Here is a 15,733-nt window from a genome sequence, read left to right on the forward strand (position 1 = left end):
TGGTAAAGCATTGTAACAATTTAGGAAGGCATCTAAATCTTTAAATTCTGGACAAATTTTATGTTTGAATCTACAAAATTGCATGAAGGCTAAACTCGAGAGACTTCCTATCGTTCTAAAATTCCTCACTCCGAACAAATCATTTTTAGGACACTTTCTTATAAATATCACCCTTTGAAAGCACATACAATTCCATTCGTTCCACATTTTATGATCTTAACCTACATAGGGCTGAACTCGATTATTCATGGAATATCAAATATGATAGGAAGACAAACCTGAGAGAAACATTTACAATACAAGAGCATAACTTGCTCAATTCCTCATCACCATTCTCTGAAAAAAAATTCTCAAGCCTTTCTCCTCTTTATTTTAGCAATGGATTGTGGAAAACGTGCGATTTTCTCTTGACATGAAAGTATTTCAATGCATGGTGATCTTGCCTGACGGATTCAGTATTTTCTGCATAACTGATACAGAAACTCCTAATGACTCTCCTCCATCCCGTTGTAAAGGTCAGAGAAAAGCAGAAAACTGTGAGGGAAACAGCTTATCGCCAGAGTAGTAATGTCTGAAGGCTTTCAAAGTATGTTGGTTTTTCCCTCCTTCCGACTGTTTGTCTCCATTTTCTTCTTACAGCTCACAAGATGTAAGGGTTTTGTTGTTGTTAACACAGCTGTTCTTTGTAGGTTTTTGTTTTTTCTTTTCCTTTCTCCAGATTAAAGTCCTGTCTCTCCTTAGTTTGATTCTCTAGGCAGTATTTGACTTGCTCAGTTCCTGCCTGATTGCTGGGTAGGAAAAGGAAAAATATTAAAAGTAAATATAATGATAAGGTAAAGTAAATGGGTGATTCATTCTTAAGAAATCTTAACGATTGTATTCAAACTCACAGTAATAAAAAGACATACTGATCTTGCATCTTTCATTGCAGAAATCTTTGTTTTCTTATTTTTACGAAGACCACACTAATTTCTATATATTTATATATTCTCTCCATTTTGTACACAAAACGAAAACACCGATTTTGGGGGCTTAAAACAAGAGGCCAGTGGGATGGGATGGATGAACAGAAGTAACCTAGAGAAAGACTTCTTCACCAAGTTTTCCATCTAATACTACTCAACACTGGAAACTTACTTAGGAATCTTGCTTACCCCTATTCTCACAAATAATTTCCATTATATGAAGGAGACAGAGCTCCTCCCTGACTCCTAAACCAAGTAAAGGGCAGGATAATATGGAAAAGTAATTGTTTTATGGCCTCAAGTAATAAACTGGGTATTTCTTTATTTGCATTTTCTTTAAAATGGCTATTCTTGAACACTACTCTAAAGGGTAGCAAATTTGTTTAGACACTCACCATCAATGAGCTCTTCTTTTAGCTTAGTTAATTCTTTTCTCATTTCATCTAAAATGTCCTAAAATATTAAGAGAAAAACATCAGAAATACAGAAAAAAAACTGTTAAAAAGATTCTTGCTCACATAAAATTTTAAGAATGTATGACATATTATGTATGTTTTTTGTTTCCAGAGTCACAATTTATGTCGTAGAAGATTAACCTTGGTAAATTTTGTTTTAATGGCCTTTGCTTCCCAATCTTTGCTTATTCTAGCTTAGCAAAATATGAAGCAGAATGTTTTCTAAAACTAAAATAATTACTTGGTCGTCCAGTGAAAGGTATGATTCAGATAATTTCTAGAAAACGTAATGGCTCTGCTTTTTTTTTTTTTTTTTTTGCTGTACGCGGGCCTCTCACTGTTGTGGCCTCTCCCGCTGCGGAGCACAGGCTCCAGACGCGCAGGCTCAGCGGCCATGGCTCACGGGCCCAGCCGCTCTGCGGCATGTGGGATCCTCCCGGACTAGGGCATGAACCCGTGTCCTCTGCATCGGCAGGCGGACTCCCAACCACTGCGCCACCAGGGAAGCCCCTGGCTCTGCTTTTAATCTAGTCTTCTGGGAGCTGTCTAAGAGGTAATAATATATAAAGAAGTTTCAAGGAAGAAGACATGTGAATTGGACAACCAGCGCTTGGCAAATCTGTCACCTGGTCTGAAGTACGGGGACTCCTTACTTCAGGAGTCACCAGAGCTGCCAAACTAAGTTTCAAGGAATCTAGAATTCCCCTGGAGGGCCCTCAGGGACTGCCCTAATAGGTGGGGAAGGAAGAGGATCGGACCCCGCTGGACGTGCACATCCAAGAAGCAGGGACCAGCCACACATAGCTACTGAGCACTTGAAACGTGGCTAGTCTGAAGCGAGATGCATTGTAAATGTAAAACAGACACCAGATTTCAAAGATTTAGTATGAGGCAAGTAATGTACAATAACTCATTAGTAATTTAAAAATACTGATTATATATTGAAAGATTATTTTGGCTATATTAGGTTAAATAAAATATATTAAAGTGAATACCACCTGTTTCTCTGTATGTAATGTGGCTACTACAGATTTAAAGTACTATGTGGCCCGTGTTATGTTTCTAGTTAACAGTGATGCTCTGGACCCTCCTTCCTATATGAAAACCGATCCATCTTTACATATTTTGCAAAATCAATATTTATAAAGTTCAATTTGAAATAATGGATACCCCCTAGTTAAAAAATGAAGACTGTGTAATATGAAAGCTAAAAGAGCTAATAAGGTGACACAATTTTTTTTTTTTGCGGTATGCGGGCCTCTCACTGCTGTGGCCTCTCCTGTTGCGGAGCACAGGCTCCGGACGCGCAGGCTCAGCGGCCATGGCTCACGGGCCCAGCCGCTCCACGGCATGTGGGATCTTCCCGGACCGGGGCATGAACCCGTGTTCCCTGCATTGGCAGGCGGACTCCCAACCACTGCGCCACCAGGGAAGCCCAAGGTGACACAATTTTAATGGGTGAAAAATAGCTATCCTTTGGAAGGATTAATTTCAAGTTATTTGACTTTAATACTGCACACACCTCAGGTAACATTAAATTGCTCTGTGTTTCAGGTTCATAAAAAAAGCTTTTCACGCTTAAAATAAGGTTGAAAACTATCAATTAGTTTAATTCCTTCATTTTCCAATGAGGAAACTGAGGCACAGAAGTTATTATATGGACTAACAGATATCCTTTTTCAAATTAACTTATTTAACTTAACTTTAACTGATTTAACTTAAAATCAGTCCTAAAATCAAACCTACCCTCTCTTCTAGTCCCCTACTTCAGACTGCCAAGAACTTACCATATTTTAAATGTGTGCAAGTGCTCCATTTTAAAATGTTTTTCAAGAAAAGAAAGCCATGTTTAACACACAGGAAACAAGGGCTTGATTATCAAAGACCACATGCTTTTCAAATTACATAACTCAACTGAACTGTTCAAACAGCTTTGCAGTATAAAAATTAGGTTGATCTGAAATTGTTAGTATTTCTCTTTAATTCCTATTTGACTTTGAACTCATTATTGCAACATTATTGGTCTCTTTTTAAGCCCCACTCAAACTTTGTTGGCATTTTAAAAAATGAGTGATAGAATGGGGAAAGCGAACTCCGAATAAAGACTGGGTTCTTTTTTTTTTTTTTAATAATTTAAGTGTGTTAGTTTCTGCTTTATAACAAAGTGAATCAGTTATACATATACATATGTTCCCATATCTCCTCCCTCCCACCCTCCCTATCCCACCCCTCTAGGTGGTCACAAAGCACCGAGCTGATCTCCCTGTGCTATGCGGCTGCTTCCCACTAGCTATCTATTTTACATTTGGTAGTGTATATATGTCCATGCCACTCTCTCACTTTGTCCCAGCTTACCCTTCCCCCTGCCCATATCCTCAAGTCCATTTCTCTAGTAGGTCTGAGTCTTTAGACTGGCTTCTGATCCTGACTGTGGGACTGAGTAAATTTAACTTCTCTGAACCTCAGATGTGCACAACTTGAGTACAAACACTATGTTATCTGACTACTATGAGAATTAGGGGACAATGTCGTGCGAATAACCTAGCAAATGTGTAGCACTGAAGTCCGCCAGACAGTCAATAAAAGCCTGCTACAGTGATCTGTACAACTGTTATTTTCAGAGGCTACCCTGAAGTGCAGGGTAAGAAGACAAAAATTAAATTTTTCACTACAGGCACATCTGTACTCAGGTCTGCAAAACTGAGAGTTGTTTTACTAAGATGTCCTGCCTTCCATTTCAAATCTTTTAAACACCACCATTTAAAAAAAAAAATTATTTACCTCTTCTAGAAATAAGATAGTTCAAGGTTCCAAAATCACCTATTACTCCTTCCTTTTTTTTTTTCTGTGTATACAGGTATTAAATATAATGCATATGTATCCAAAATACGAACAATATCTTTTTCCTTTTTATAAAATCGACATAACTGTTCATACTGTTTGGTTACCTGTCTGTTTCACCTAATGTGGGCAAGTGTTCACAATTCATTGTTCAATATTCTCAGTTATGGTTCCTTAATAGCTGCAGTGCCCTCCTCCACACTGTATAGTTACATACTTCTATCCTATTTTCTTAGCATAAATTCTTCAAAGTGAAATTGCCGGGTTCAAAGGTAAATCATTTATTTTTAAGGCTTTTGGTTTGTCTTCCCAAACCGCTTCCTAGAAAGCAGAAGTATGTGAGGTGAGAGTGCCCATTTTCCTCACATTCTTGCTAAAATCAGACTTGGTGGGTCCATTTCGGCTAATGATAAGTGAAAAGTGCAAGCCCATTTTTTTTTTTTAAGCAATTGTACACCATTCACTTACATTTAAAGTTTATAATATAGCATTAAACCATTGCCCCTACCCTCCACCACTGTTGGCACTTTATGCAAACTTATGAACCAAAACATGAGGATTTGAAAAAAATAACATAGTACTAATACCACTGTTTAACTTGCGTAAAAAAATATCTAACTCTACATTCTTTTTTTTTTTAACTCTACATTCTTTTCAAACACGTTCGCAACCTGTCAAACATATGCACATGGGATATTTTTTTAAAAAGAACAAGTGCAAATAAGGGGAAGCTGCCACTGGTCGCCCACCTGCTTCAGCCTGTCATAATCCAGTCCCTCCGTCTGGACTCCGTTGGCACTGGGCTGTGACGAGGGTGCAGATTTTGGTCTGTACAGATGAAATTTTCAGGACAGGTAAATAACGCTTAGGATATTTAATGAGCTCATTAGTAATTGCAAACTTACCAACCCAACACCAGATTAAAGTACATTTCTTAAAACATGAGTTAAAAAGTTAATTGTTCTAATAGTTGCAGAACTGATAAGAACATATGAAAGTATTTCTCACTTTTCTCAGTATTATCAGTTATTTGTAAAGAAATCAGAAAAAGGTGATAAGATGAGAAGACTTCTCCAGTAGAGGACGACACTCTTTGGGCACGAGGAGGGTGACTGGGTAACATGTGGCATGGTGATCAGGACAGACGGGAGGCCAGCTGCAACGTCCCAGCCCAAGTAAAACAATCATGTTTTCTCCTTTTGAAACTGTACGTTATCTACTAAATATCTGACAAACCAATGAACAGGAAATTATAAAGACTTGAATATTTCACTCTATATAAATCAATTTACAAATTCTATGCAGGGGAAAAAATACTTAATGAGTATGATTTCTTTGTATGTGTTTTATTCCGTTTTAAGCATCAAAACAAATAAGGATATTGGAAAAATGATTATTAAATTACAAGTATATTCATGTGGCTATTTCCCAATGAAGTTTTTATGAAGACATCATCTGAATTGTCATCTACTTCCATAAACTTATTTTATTTTTTTAAAAGGAAAAGGGAGGGGAATGCCACATAGAAGCAGATGGTCAATTACTACTGCACTTTCAGAAGTTTAGCTTCTGTTAAAAATTTTACATGAAGAAATAAGTCTTAAGTATTAGGTACATTTTTATCAAGTCAGTCAGTCATGGCTCCCTCTCCAATTCTGGCAATGAGAGAAAATACTAAGTGGAAGATCTAGAATTTTAATTAGATGGTCCTTTATTTTCAGGTTTAGTATATACTAAGTGGCCACTCTTTAAGGGTCACAAATCAATGCAAATGAAAACCATTAGTCAAGTCATATATTTCCAACTTTGCAGAGTACCAATGTTAGAAATTTGAACCAAGATTCAATGGGTATAATAACTTTTTCAAACTTATAATTGTTATAAGGCATATTTATACTTCAAACCCATAGGCACTGTTTGTGAAGATGAAATATTGAGTTAATCTGCTTTAACATCAAACATATGACAACTTAAAAGATTGTTGTGAAGGAAGACAACCAATTTTATTACATATCTGCTGCTATGTTTATATGAACAAGAAAAATAATAACTTTCAGAAAACCTCATTCAAGAGGCACTGAGCTAGGCCCTGGGTTGGATAAGAAGATTTATATGACATACTTCCTTCCCTCTTGAGACAATACACCTTTTTCACTTTGCTGAGACTACTTAATTCTACAGTCAATTAAGACGTATTGAGACCCACAGTGTGCAAGTCACAGTGCTCTGGAGAGCCTGGTCTACACAGTAAATATTCATAAAGGTTGACATACTGTGCATTTCATTTACCCATAGTGTCCCATCCTGCTCTCCAGAAGTAAATTATTATTTATTCTGCTTTTCTTTTACATTTCACATTTAACTGGTACAAACTAGCTAACTGTTTTCTCCTAAACTTATACTGGGCTGGCCAAAGAGTTTGTTCGAGTTTTTCCGTCAGGTTTTTTTGTAAGATGTTACAGACTATCCCTGAAATTCATGTGAATAACTACCGTCTGCTACTTAACCAGGCATTATGTTATGAATATATCCATATTTAATAAACAATGCAAAATTATTGTTATATGACAGAAAACTGTGGAAACATGCAATTTTTAAAAACTTTAACTCATGCTAACATGCAATCCACCTCCACCGCCACCACCACCACCACCACCACCACCACCACCACCACCACCACCACCACCACCACCACGATAATTTACTAAAGGGGGGAACTTTTCATACTGAAGGAAAGACGTAATCACCACTTCTCAAAAAAGGCTTATCAACATTATCCCAGGGGGCACTACGTATGAAAGCAGCAAGGTAACTGAGAAGATTTACAACAGAAAATCTCATTGTTAAATGCTACTTTTCTATGTGCTAGCAAATTTTCTAAATAAGTCTTCTGCTCAAAACAATTAAACCATCTCAAAAAAAGCAGGAGAAACTGTTTCACTATTGTATTATGAACACTTTATGCAGATTTAACTGGCTGACAAAATGAACTTACCAAACATTTTAATCATCTATGGCATGAAAATAATTGTAGCTAATAACAGTCTGGCCACACAGAGTCTGATTACAGAACTCCTTACTCACTGCCATAGACACCCCCTCCATATACTATTTAATTCATGCTCCCAGTAGACCTGATGTGTATTTTTAAAAATAGATGTATATAATAACATGGGTATGTCTCAGTTATTTCTAACATGAGGGTTTTTACCATAATTGATAAGAAAAAAGGGGTATTCTCAGAGGTTTTTATTACTTTATAATGAGAGTGTTGCCTCTAGATACCTGCCTATAAAATAACTGTACTACAACTGTTTAAGTCTCTATTCTGCCAAATTAATTCTAAATATGGCTTAAGCACTTGAGGATTTTAAGTAATTGTCAATTTTTTTAATCAAGAAAGAAATACATGGCTCATATCCTAAGTTTTCTTAATTAAAAAATGGTATAATAAGACTCATCCTAGAAAAGAAATAATCTCAAGGATGTTAGGTTGATAAAGATACTCAGTATACTGCAAAGTATGTAGGAAATAGAGATTTTCCTCAAATAATAAATTATTACAATTGTGGCTATAGTACTGTCCTGTGTTCCAGTGACAAACAGTACAGGATCTTCTATTCAAATTTTTAAAGCCTTGTCTTATAAAGAGAACGGCCTTTAAAATAAAATGCAAAAGCTACAAACACTCTAGATATATGAGGCCTTAGATTCCCATGCTAGTATTTCTGATATGTTTATCATTTATATTAGTATTTCTGATATGTTTATCATTTATATTTATCATAATCCAAATATAAACTGATGGCGGGGAAATGAATACTATTGATCTATTAATTTTTCTCATTAAAATCGCTCAGAATTTTTTAAAAAAGTGTTCTAAATACAGCTACATATGAAAGGCTCGATCTGCCTACATCTCTCCCTGTGGTGATGACCAATCCATGTAGAAAAAGCTCAGCCCTATAACATATTATTTCAAAGTCTCAAATCACAAAGTCACATCAGGATGATACCTGTGTAATGAATCATAGGACCTGTTGTCAAAAACAATCTGATTTTTCCTTGAAGAATCCCGTCTATGAAGGGGAAAAACCATTTAAAGGGGTATACAATAGAACTTTAAAAATTAATTCTCATTATGTTACTGTTTTATAGGTTTTTAGTTATAGCAAACAGAAGAAGAACTAAAGGAGTCCATTAACTTTAAAATAACTGTTTTTCCCAATTAAAAAAAAATTATCTGGAGACTGAATCTAGTTATGTGAGGACACTGTTTACTTGACAATTACAGAGAATTTTTAAAAATCATTACGCAATGGCTACTTTTACAGACTGCAGACATAGTAAAATCTACCTATACAAAGATTCAACAAGTATCAGAACACAACCAAAGACATTTCTATTGGAGTGAATACAAATAAAACTACAGGTTCAAATAAAAAACACAATAAAAATCACTATAGCTTGAAGTATACAAAATTAACTCTTCTCAGGAGGCACATAAAGAACTCTTTTTCCATCTTGAATACAAGATCTGTAAGCTCTTAATAGAAACCACAGGAAGAATTCACAAACTTTCCAATGTTGTGTTCCAGTCATGATTTAGAGCATTTTTAATGTCAACACTCTTGCTTTTATTCTGTCTGACATCTTCACTTAATAAATATAGCCTATGCAATATCTCACGTATATTATAGGATATTAATCCATCTTATCACTAACATAATTTTGACATGGATGTTCAGAAGAGAAATGGGTACTTTCGGTACTGTGCAAGAATAAAGTGTGCTTAAATAAAAACAAAAAATGGCCAATATACTTGCTTTCAGAAGGAACGGGGTAAATAATTTAGGAAGAAAAGCAATACAGTTATTAGTCTTTTAAACATATTTTAAAAATCTTTTATGGTTTAAAACTGCTTGCAGTGAAATTTTAAGACATACATATCAGTGGTTGGATCAAATCTATCAAAAGGGATATGAGCGCTCAGGAAAGAATCGGAACGTCTGTTTTGGGAAGAGAGAGGAAAACTATCTACCAGAGCTAGAACATCATTACAATACACTACTAGATATAAGAACCCGTATTTGACAAAATATTTTTTAAATGGTGATGCTTAGAGCACTTACTTAAACTTCCTTTAGAAGTCTGAAAAATCTCTGAAATAAAATTCTTTCCTTCATTAAATGAACCCACCCACATCAAGGAACACATACATTCCACCTGGAGAAGCTTTTCCATGTCCCTTCTAAGATAGGACTTTTGCCATGAATTTAAGTTTAGCTTCAGCCAAGCTCACTACAGAATCCCTATCAATGAGGAAGGGATGAAAGTAGTGACAAAGGACAAATGGCACGTCACAGTTCTGTTCTGATATGCACTTGATAAACCAGGCTTCGTAATGTGCTACTGAAGAAAATCTGTAACAACTACTGGAGATGCATTAGAAGGCCACATCAATTAGGTACGCGAGAACATAAATGTGCAATTTTTCTACTCTACTGAAAAAACATGTTCACCAAAAGCAATTCTGCCATTTTCTCCTAAAATCAAATATATTCATCTTTCAGTCACTTAGAAACTGAAAGCTTCTATACATTCAAAGAAGGCCCAGTTTCTTTGCGGAGCTTAAATAACTATGTCATCACCAAATCTTCCCACCAACAGAAAGAACCACACAAAAAACAAACCCAAACTTAGATTGAAGCTAACACACAACAGACTTGTGACAATATAAGATCTACTCTTGCATTTTTCTTTATTAGGTTTCTATAATTAGACTCAAGTTTGCTTTTTATGAGGCAAAAATAAGACAAATAGCTCATAAAGAAAAGGTGAAAAAACTTTTTAGTCTCTAGATACATACCTTTCTCTGGAAAAAATATGAGTCCTTTAAACTGTCTCATAAACCAAGAAAAAGTTTCACCTATGTTTAAAGACCTATGATATAAAGTTAGTTATGATAGTAAAGTATGCCTGGCTAAGAAATACTGAATTTGCTTGACCATGCATACAAAGCCACTTGTAGAAACACGAATTAACCAGTCTTGTTTCTGAGCATTATCTTTTCTAACTCGATTATAATCAGAAGTTTCAACTGAAAAATAAATCTTTCTACTTTATAAATTCAAAATTTTAGGTTTTATTTTACTCTCTCTTAAACATTGTAGCTTTTTCTCTCCAGCTGCCTTTCAGTTTAAAACATAAGTTTCTTTCAAAAGTTCGATGTTGTTTATTGACAGGGATAATGGTATTGAGGTTATACAGGAGAATGTCCTGTTTCTTAATAAAAATGCTAAAGTATTCAGGCTGAAGCAGCACAGATTTGCAAACTGCCTTCCACCTATTCAGAGAGAAGAAAGTGTGGATGTGTAGACATGAGTTCAAGCCAATGCTGGCAAAATGTTAATAACTGGTGAATCTAAGTGATGGGTACACGGACGTTTGCTATACTCTTCTTTCAACTTTTCTGCAGTTCTGAATTTTTTCAAAATAAAAAAACTGGGAGGAATAAAGCTATCTTAAAATTTCAGACAAACTGGGTGACAATAATAAGCATAGGGTAGAATTTAGACAATTACTAATAAAAATACAGTGGGGCTTAGTGGTCGTCCAACAGCAGGATTATAGATGTTTTATTTGCTCCTCTGTACAATTTCAGATCTACCATTCGAATATTTTTTACAATAAAAATGCAGATTTCTTTTCAGGTACAATTCTAAAATAAAACTTAGGAAAAAAATTGATACCTGGAAATAACAGGTGACTTGCTGCCATTCATTGTACTTGCTCTTTCCCAAGGTTTTCTTGTCGGTTCTTTAAAAATAAAAGAATGTAAGTTATTAAATATCCTGTATGCTCCCAGAGTTAGGATTCTAAGTTGTACCATTTCAGACCCCAAAATGAGAAGAAATTAATAAGCAAGTATGACAAGTTTCCCTAAGAAGAACTTAGATTGTTAAATCTAAAATACAATGATTTTAAACACCAGATGGTAAGAAGTTTCTCTAATAAAGATAGGATAATAAGATTAAGGGTAAGACAATTTTAATTAATTAGAATGGAATTGTGAAAATTATTTTAAATTAATAAGGATAGTTTAAATTTATAAGAATGGGACAGTATTAACTGTACTCTTTTAAACTATTTTTAGTGCCAATGGTAAAACTAATAAAAAGAATCTTTAATGTGTTCATGTACTTCAATAGTTAATCTAAATTCAAACAGTCCTCTTGGGAAAACATTCAAACTCAACATATATTTCAGAATCATCCGACTGTATTGTACTTCCTTGACTGTCAAACAACCAATCCAATTCTTGGCACTTAGCAGACAACTCCAGTTAAATAAAGTTCCCTCTGAGCTTTTAGTTGATTGTGCTTTGAACTGTTTTTCTAATCTGGGCTGCCTCGCTGATGCCATCACTGGCCTCACTGGATGACTGGGCGAAATCTGGAGTGGAAGCTTGTCATGGAAGGATGAATCTGGGCCGCATGAGAATCAAGTCTACATTACAAGTTGCACAGAGTATTAGCTAAAAGAACTGGTCTGAGTTCCACGGTAGCCCCTCAACTGGCCTATGCACATTCTTACTGAGGTAAATTGTCCTCTTTTCAAACTGCACATATGCAAAACTAAACTTAAACTCTCAACTCAAACTCTGAAACACTGCTTTTGTTCCGGATTTCCGTTGCATTCAGTCACCTAGGTGTGAAACAAAGTCATATTTCATCTTGCTTTACTCCCTGTCAATCAATCAATGGTTACTCCTTCATCTGTATTCTAACAGCTAACACACTCTCTCACTGACCACCACAGAGTGAGCCAGGGGACATCAGATAATCAGATGAGGAGGTCCACGACAGACAGAACCAGAAACACATCCAAGAGACATCTGCCAGAGGAGGGGAAAAGAGGGAAATCCTGAAGGACAACTGGACAGGCAGAGAATAGCCATTAGGACACTGTCACTAAAGAAGAGGCAGGCAAAGAGATGAAGAAATAATTCCAACATAAGACGTAGCAATTGCTACCATTTAACAGTTGGCTGACGTCCTTTCTCAAGCAGCCAAACCAGAACTATCCTTTCATCTTCAGAGAGCGCATGTGGTTTTGCGGAAGAGCAGTTCAGTCTGGCTCTGCAGATAGTGAGGCCGTGTTCTCTGCGAGGGGGCTCCAGGTCGGTTTCAGGAGGAAGGACAGAGGCTGGGTTGCCTTCATTGGGTCTTTGGAAACACACCAAATCCTTACTGGCACCAGTTTCCCTATCTTGGTCCTCCCTGATTTCTACATCACTCTGCTCACAACTGCAATTTTAATGTTCCTAGAACAGTTTCAGTTGATTGTCAACTCAATTCTTTGCAGGATGAAGTCTAAACTCCTGATCTTCTCATAAAAAGCTTTCAACATTTTACTTCTAACTTGCTTTTCCAAACTTTCTCCCCCAATACGCCTCAAAAAGAACCCTCCATCCTAGTCAGGCAAGTCTACCTGATATTTCCTAGTCTCTTCCAGCTCCAAATCCCATCTTTGCCCATGACGTACCCACTTCCTGAAACAGCACCCCTTCCTCTACTTTCAGCTAAGGTAAATAAATACTCTTTAAGGCAGGGTAAAATGTCATTTTTTTCCTACAAAGATGACCCAGGTGACTCCAAACTATACAATCTCCTCCTTCTTTGACACATTATTTAATAATTCAACATGTGGTTGCAAAAGATGAACTTTTCACTTGTGTGTATCTCATCATCCCAGCTGAACCATGGATTTCTTGTGCTTAGGGTGACTTTATCTTTTGCTTCTTTTTGGCCTGTCAAGTGTCTGACACGTGGCAATTAGGGGGAAAAAATTTTTTTTTTGACTGAAACAAGTGAAAAAAAAAAGAAGCCTCCAGGCCTTCTGAATGAACCTTAATTTTATAAACATGGCACACATATGCAAACATACACACAAAAACACACGCAAAATCCATGCTTCAGTTTTCATATTTTAAATAAGGGGATATATATTAGGTAAGGAGTTCTTAACTGGAGTCCATAGGTAACCCTCAGGGAATTCATGAATATTTTGCAATGGTGACAAATTTTGTATAAAAATATGATTTTTCCCTCCCTGGGAGAGGGTCCATAGCTCTTTTCAAATTCTAAAAGTTTCTGTGACCCCAAATTATAGTTGAATTCTAAAACATCTATGGTTTTAATAACAGCACGCATTTTGATTTTGGCTTTGAATTTTTAATGAAGATAACATAAACTGATTTGAGTCCTATTCAGAGGAAAACTTACTCACAGTCACAATATAAATTATAATACAGCAATCAGACCGCTGAAGAGTCACTATTCAATAATGAGAATGAGTGGTTACAGACAATTTCCTATAATGGATTCTTATGGCTCATTCTAAATATTAATTCATCAAACTCATCAAATTTACTTATGTCACTTCATTCCAAATTAGGTAAGGAGATGAATCGACAGTCTAATGCTTAGCCTTTAGTCAAATATGAAGAAATGACATGTACACTGCAACAATCTCATATTCTAAATATGGATATAGTCATCATTAAGTACCTCCAGTGAAATGTATTTTGTTAATATTCTAAGTAGTATATTCTATGCCCAAGACTTCTCAATGTCAGAAATTTTACTGAATTCAAGAACATTTCCCAAAAGCTTTTTTTTTTCCCAAAAGTTTTAAGGAGATTTATTTCTATTATTTTTTTTAATTGAAGTATATAGTTGATTTATAATATTGTGTTAGTTTCAGGTGTACAGCAGTGACTCGGCTATATACACACAGATATATTCTTTTCCATTATAGATTATTACAATATAGTTCCCTGTGCTATATAGTAAATCCTTGTTGTTTAAAATTTTTTCAGCCTTACAAATTAGAAGCTTTATTTCCTTGATTATCAATAGTATGCAAATGAATGGCTAAAATGACGATTCAATGGGAGAATGTTTTGAGATAGACTTCAATGCTAGCTACATGCTCACATAATCCTTACCTGTAAGAATCAATGACTAAAAATACTTCCCTTTCATATGGATAACATATTTTTCCTTAAGTGAATAACTTCAAGTCATTAACAATAATATACACAGAATGTGCAAAAATCATGATTTTCAGAGAAAGAGTCATCAGAATAAACCTTTGGATTTTATCTCCCAATATCGGAAAGTAATTAACAGCTGCTTCTGGGGTCACAAAAGGTAGAGGAAAAAGTCAGTGCTCTCAAGTGTGAACAAAGAACTTGAACGTTTTAGTAACTAAGCAGTCGCTTTACCCAAACATGGGGAAATGGGGAATTTTTAATTGAGGAGTGTTGATACTTACAGAAAGTTCATAAAGATTAAAATATATCTCGAACTTACCAGGTGTACTTGTTGAAGAGGCCTTAGAACTTACAGGCTCTGAATCTTCCTAAATATACAGAAATACATATTAATAATACCACATCTTCTAGAAACCTGTTGTAGACATTTGGTGTTTCATACTTTCTGCCATTTCCCACTTTTCCCTTCATCAATCTTTGCTCCCTTCTACACTAGTTTAGACCTTTTTCTTATCCTAGCACCTCCACCCCTGTTCCCACCCGCTGCAGCTCCCCATGGCTCCTTTCCTCACGCATCCTCATTGAGAGCTGTGCTCGCCAATGTGATTAAGCCAGATATGAGAGAGAGATTTGAATGGCATCAAAGAAGGCCAAATGCAGCAGGGAAAACAATTATACTGTTAAACACTAATATATAAAACAAATAAAGCAGAGTCTGCCCTCCTGAACTAGAGAGCGGGGCACAGCTAATAACCACAGGGCTCCTAGGGGAAACATTTGAAAACCGTGATTTAGTCTAATTCCTTCATTTTAAATGCAAGGAAACTGGACTTCCCTGGTGATGTAATGGTTAAGAATCCGCCTGCTAATGCAGGGGACAGAGATTCGAGCCCTGGCTGGGGAAGATCCCACATGCCGCGGAGCAACTAAGCCCGTGTGCCACAACTACTGAGCCTGCGATCTAGAGCCCGCGAGCCGCAACTACTGAAGCCCATGTGCCTAGAGCCCGTGCTCCGCAACAAGGGAAGCCACCACAATGAGAAGCCTGCACACCGCAACGAAGAGTAGCCCCCGCTCGCCGCAACTAACTAGAGAAAGCCCACGCGCAGCAACGAAGACCCAACGCAGCCAAAAATAAATAAATAAATTTATAAATGTAAGGAAACTGAGACTTTAAGAGATTTAAAAAACCTAGTAAAAGGTCATTCACTCCTTCAATGGTAGGCTTGGGTACAGAATTAAACTCTAAAGGTGAGAATTTCAGTGCTTTTCCCCCAACCCCACACATTCAACCCATTTTACTAAGTAAGAATGCCATTAAAAATTTATAAATAATACCATTTTTAGTATCTGAAGAGTTAAAAAGAAACAGCTGTTAGTTGAAATTAATTAAGTTCAAACTAATCTTTGAC

At 36.2% G+C, this 15,733-nt stretch overlaps 1 protein-coding gene across 1 annotated transcript in view; it reads right to left on the minus strand.

Moving 5' to 3' along the window:
• Window positions 1-406: 406 nt before the first annotated feature.
• ENAH (ENAH actin regulator) overlaps window positions 407-15,733 on the minus strand; it is a gene marked incomplete at its 5' end in the record, with an annotated part of 152,320 nt that continues 136,993 nt past the window's right edge. Inside the window, 6 exon segments of the mRNA XM_082865237.1 lie at window positions 407-788; window positions 1,361-1,418; window positions 5,011-5,089; window positions 8,278-8,340; window positions 11,014-11,080; window positions 14,641-14,689. Of these exon segments, the coding sequence (XP_082721363.1) occupies window positions 751-788; window positions 1,361-1,418; window positions 5,011-5,089; window positions 8,278-8,340; window positions 11,014-11,080; window positions 14,641-14,689 (354 nt within the window). The 3' untranslated portion in view covers window positions 407-750.

The sequence above is a fragment of the Leucopleurus acutus genome (assembly GCF_964270905.1).
Source record: "Leucopleurus acutus genome assembly, chromosome: 2".
In the NCBI taxonomy this organism is placed as follows: domain Eukaryota; kingdom Metazoa; phylum Chordata; class Mammalia; order Artiodactyla; family Delphinidae; genus Leucopleurus; species Leucopleurus acutus.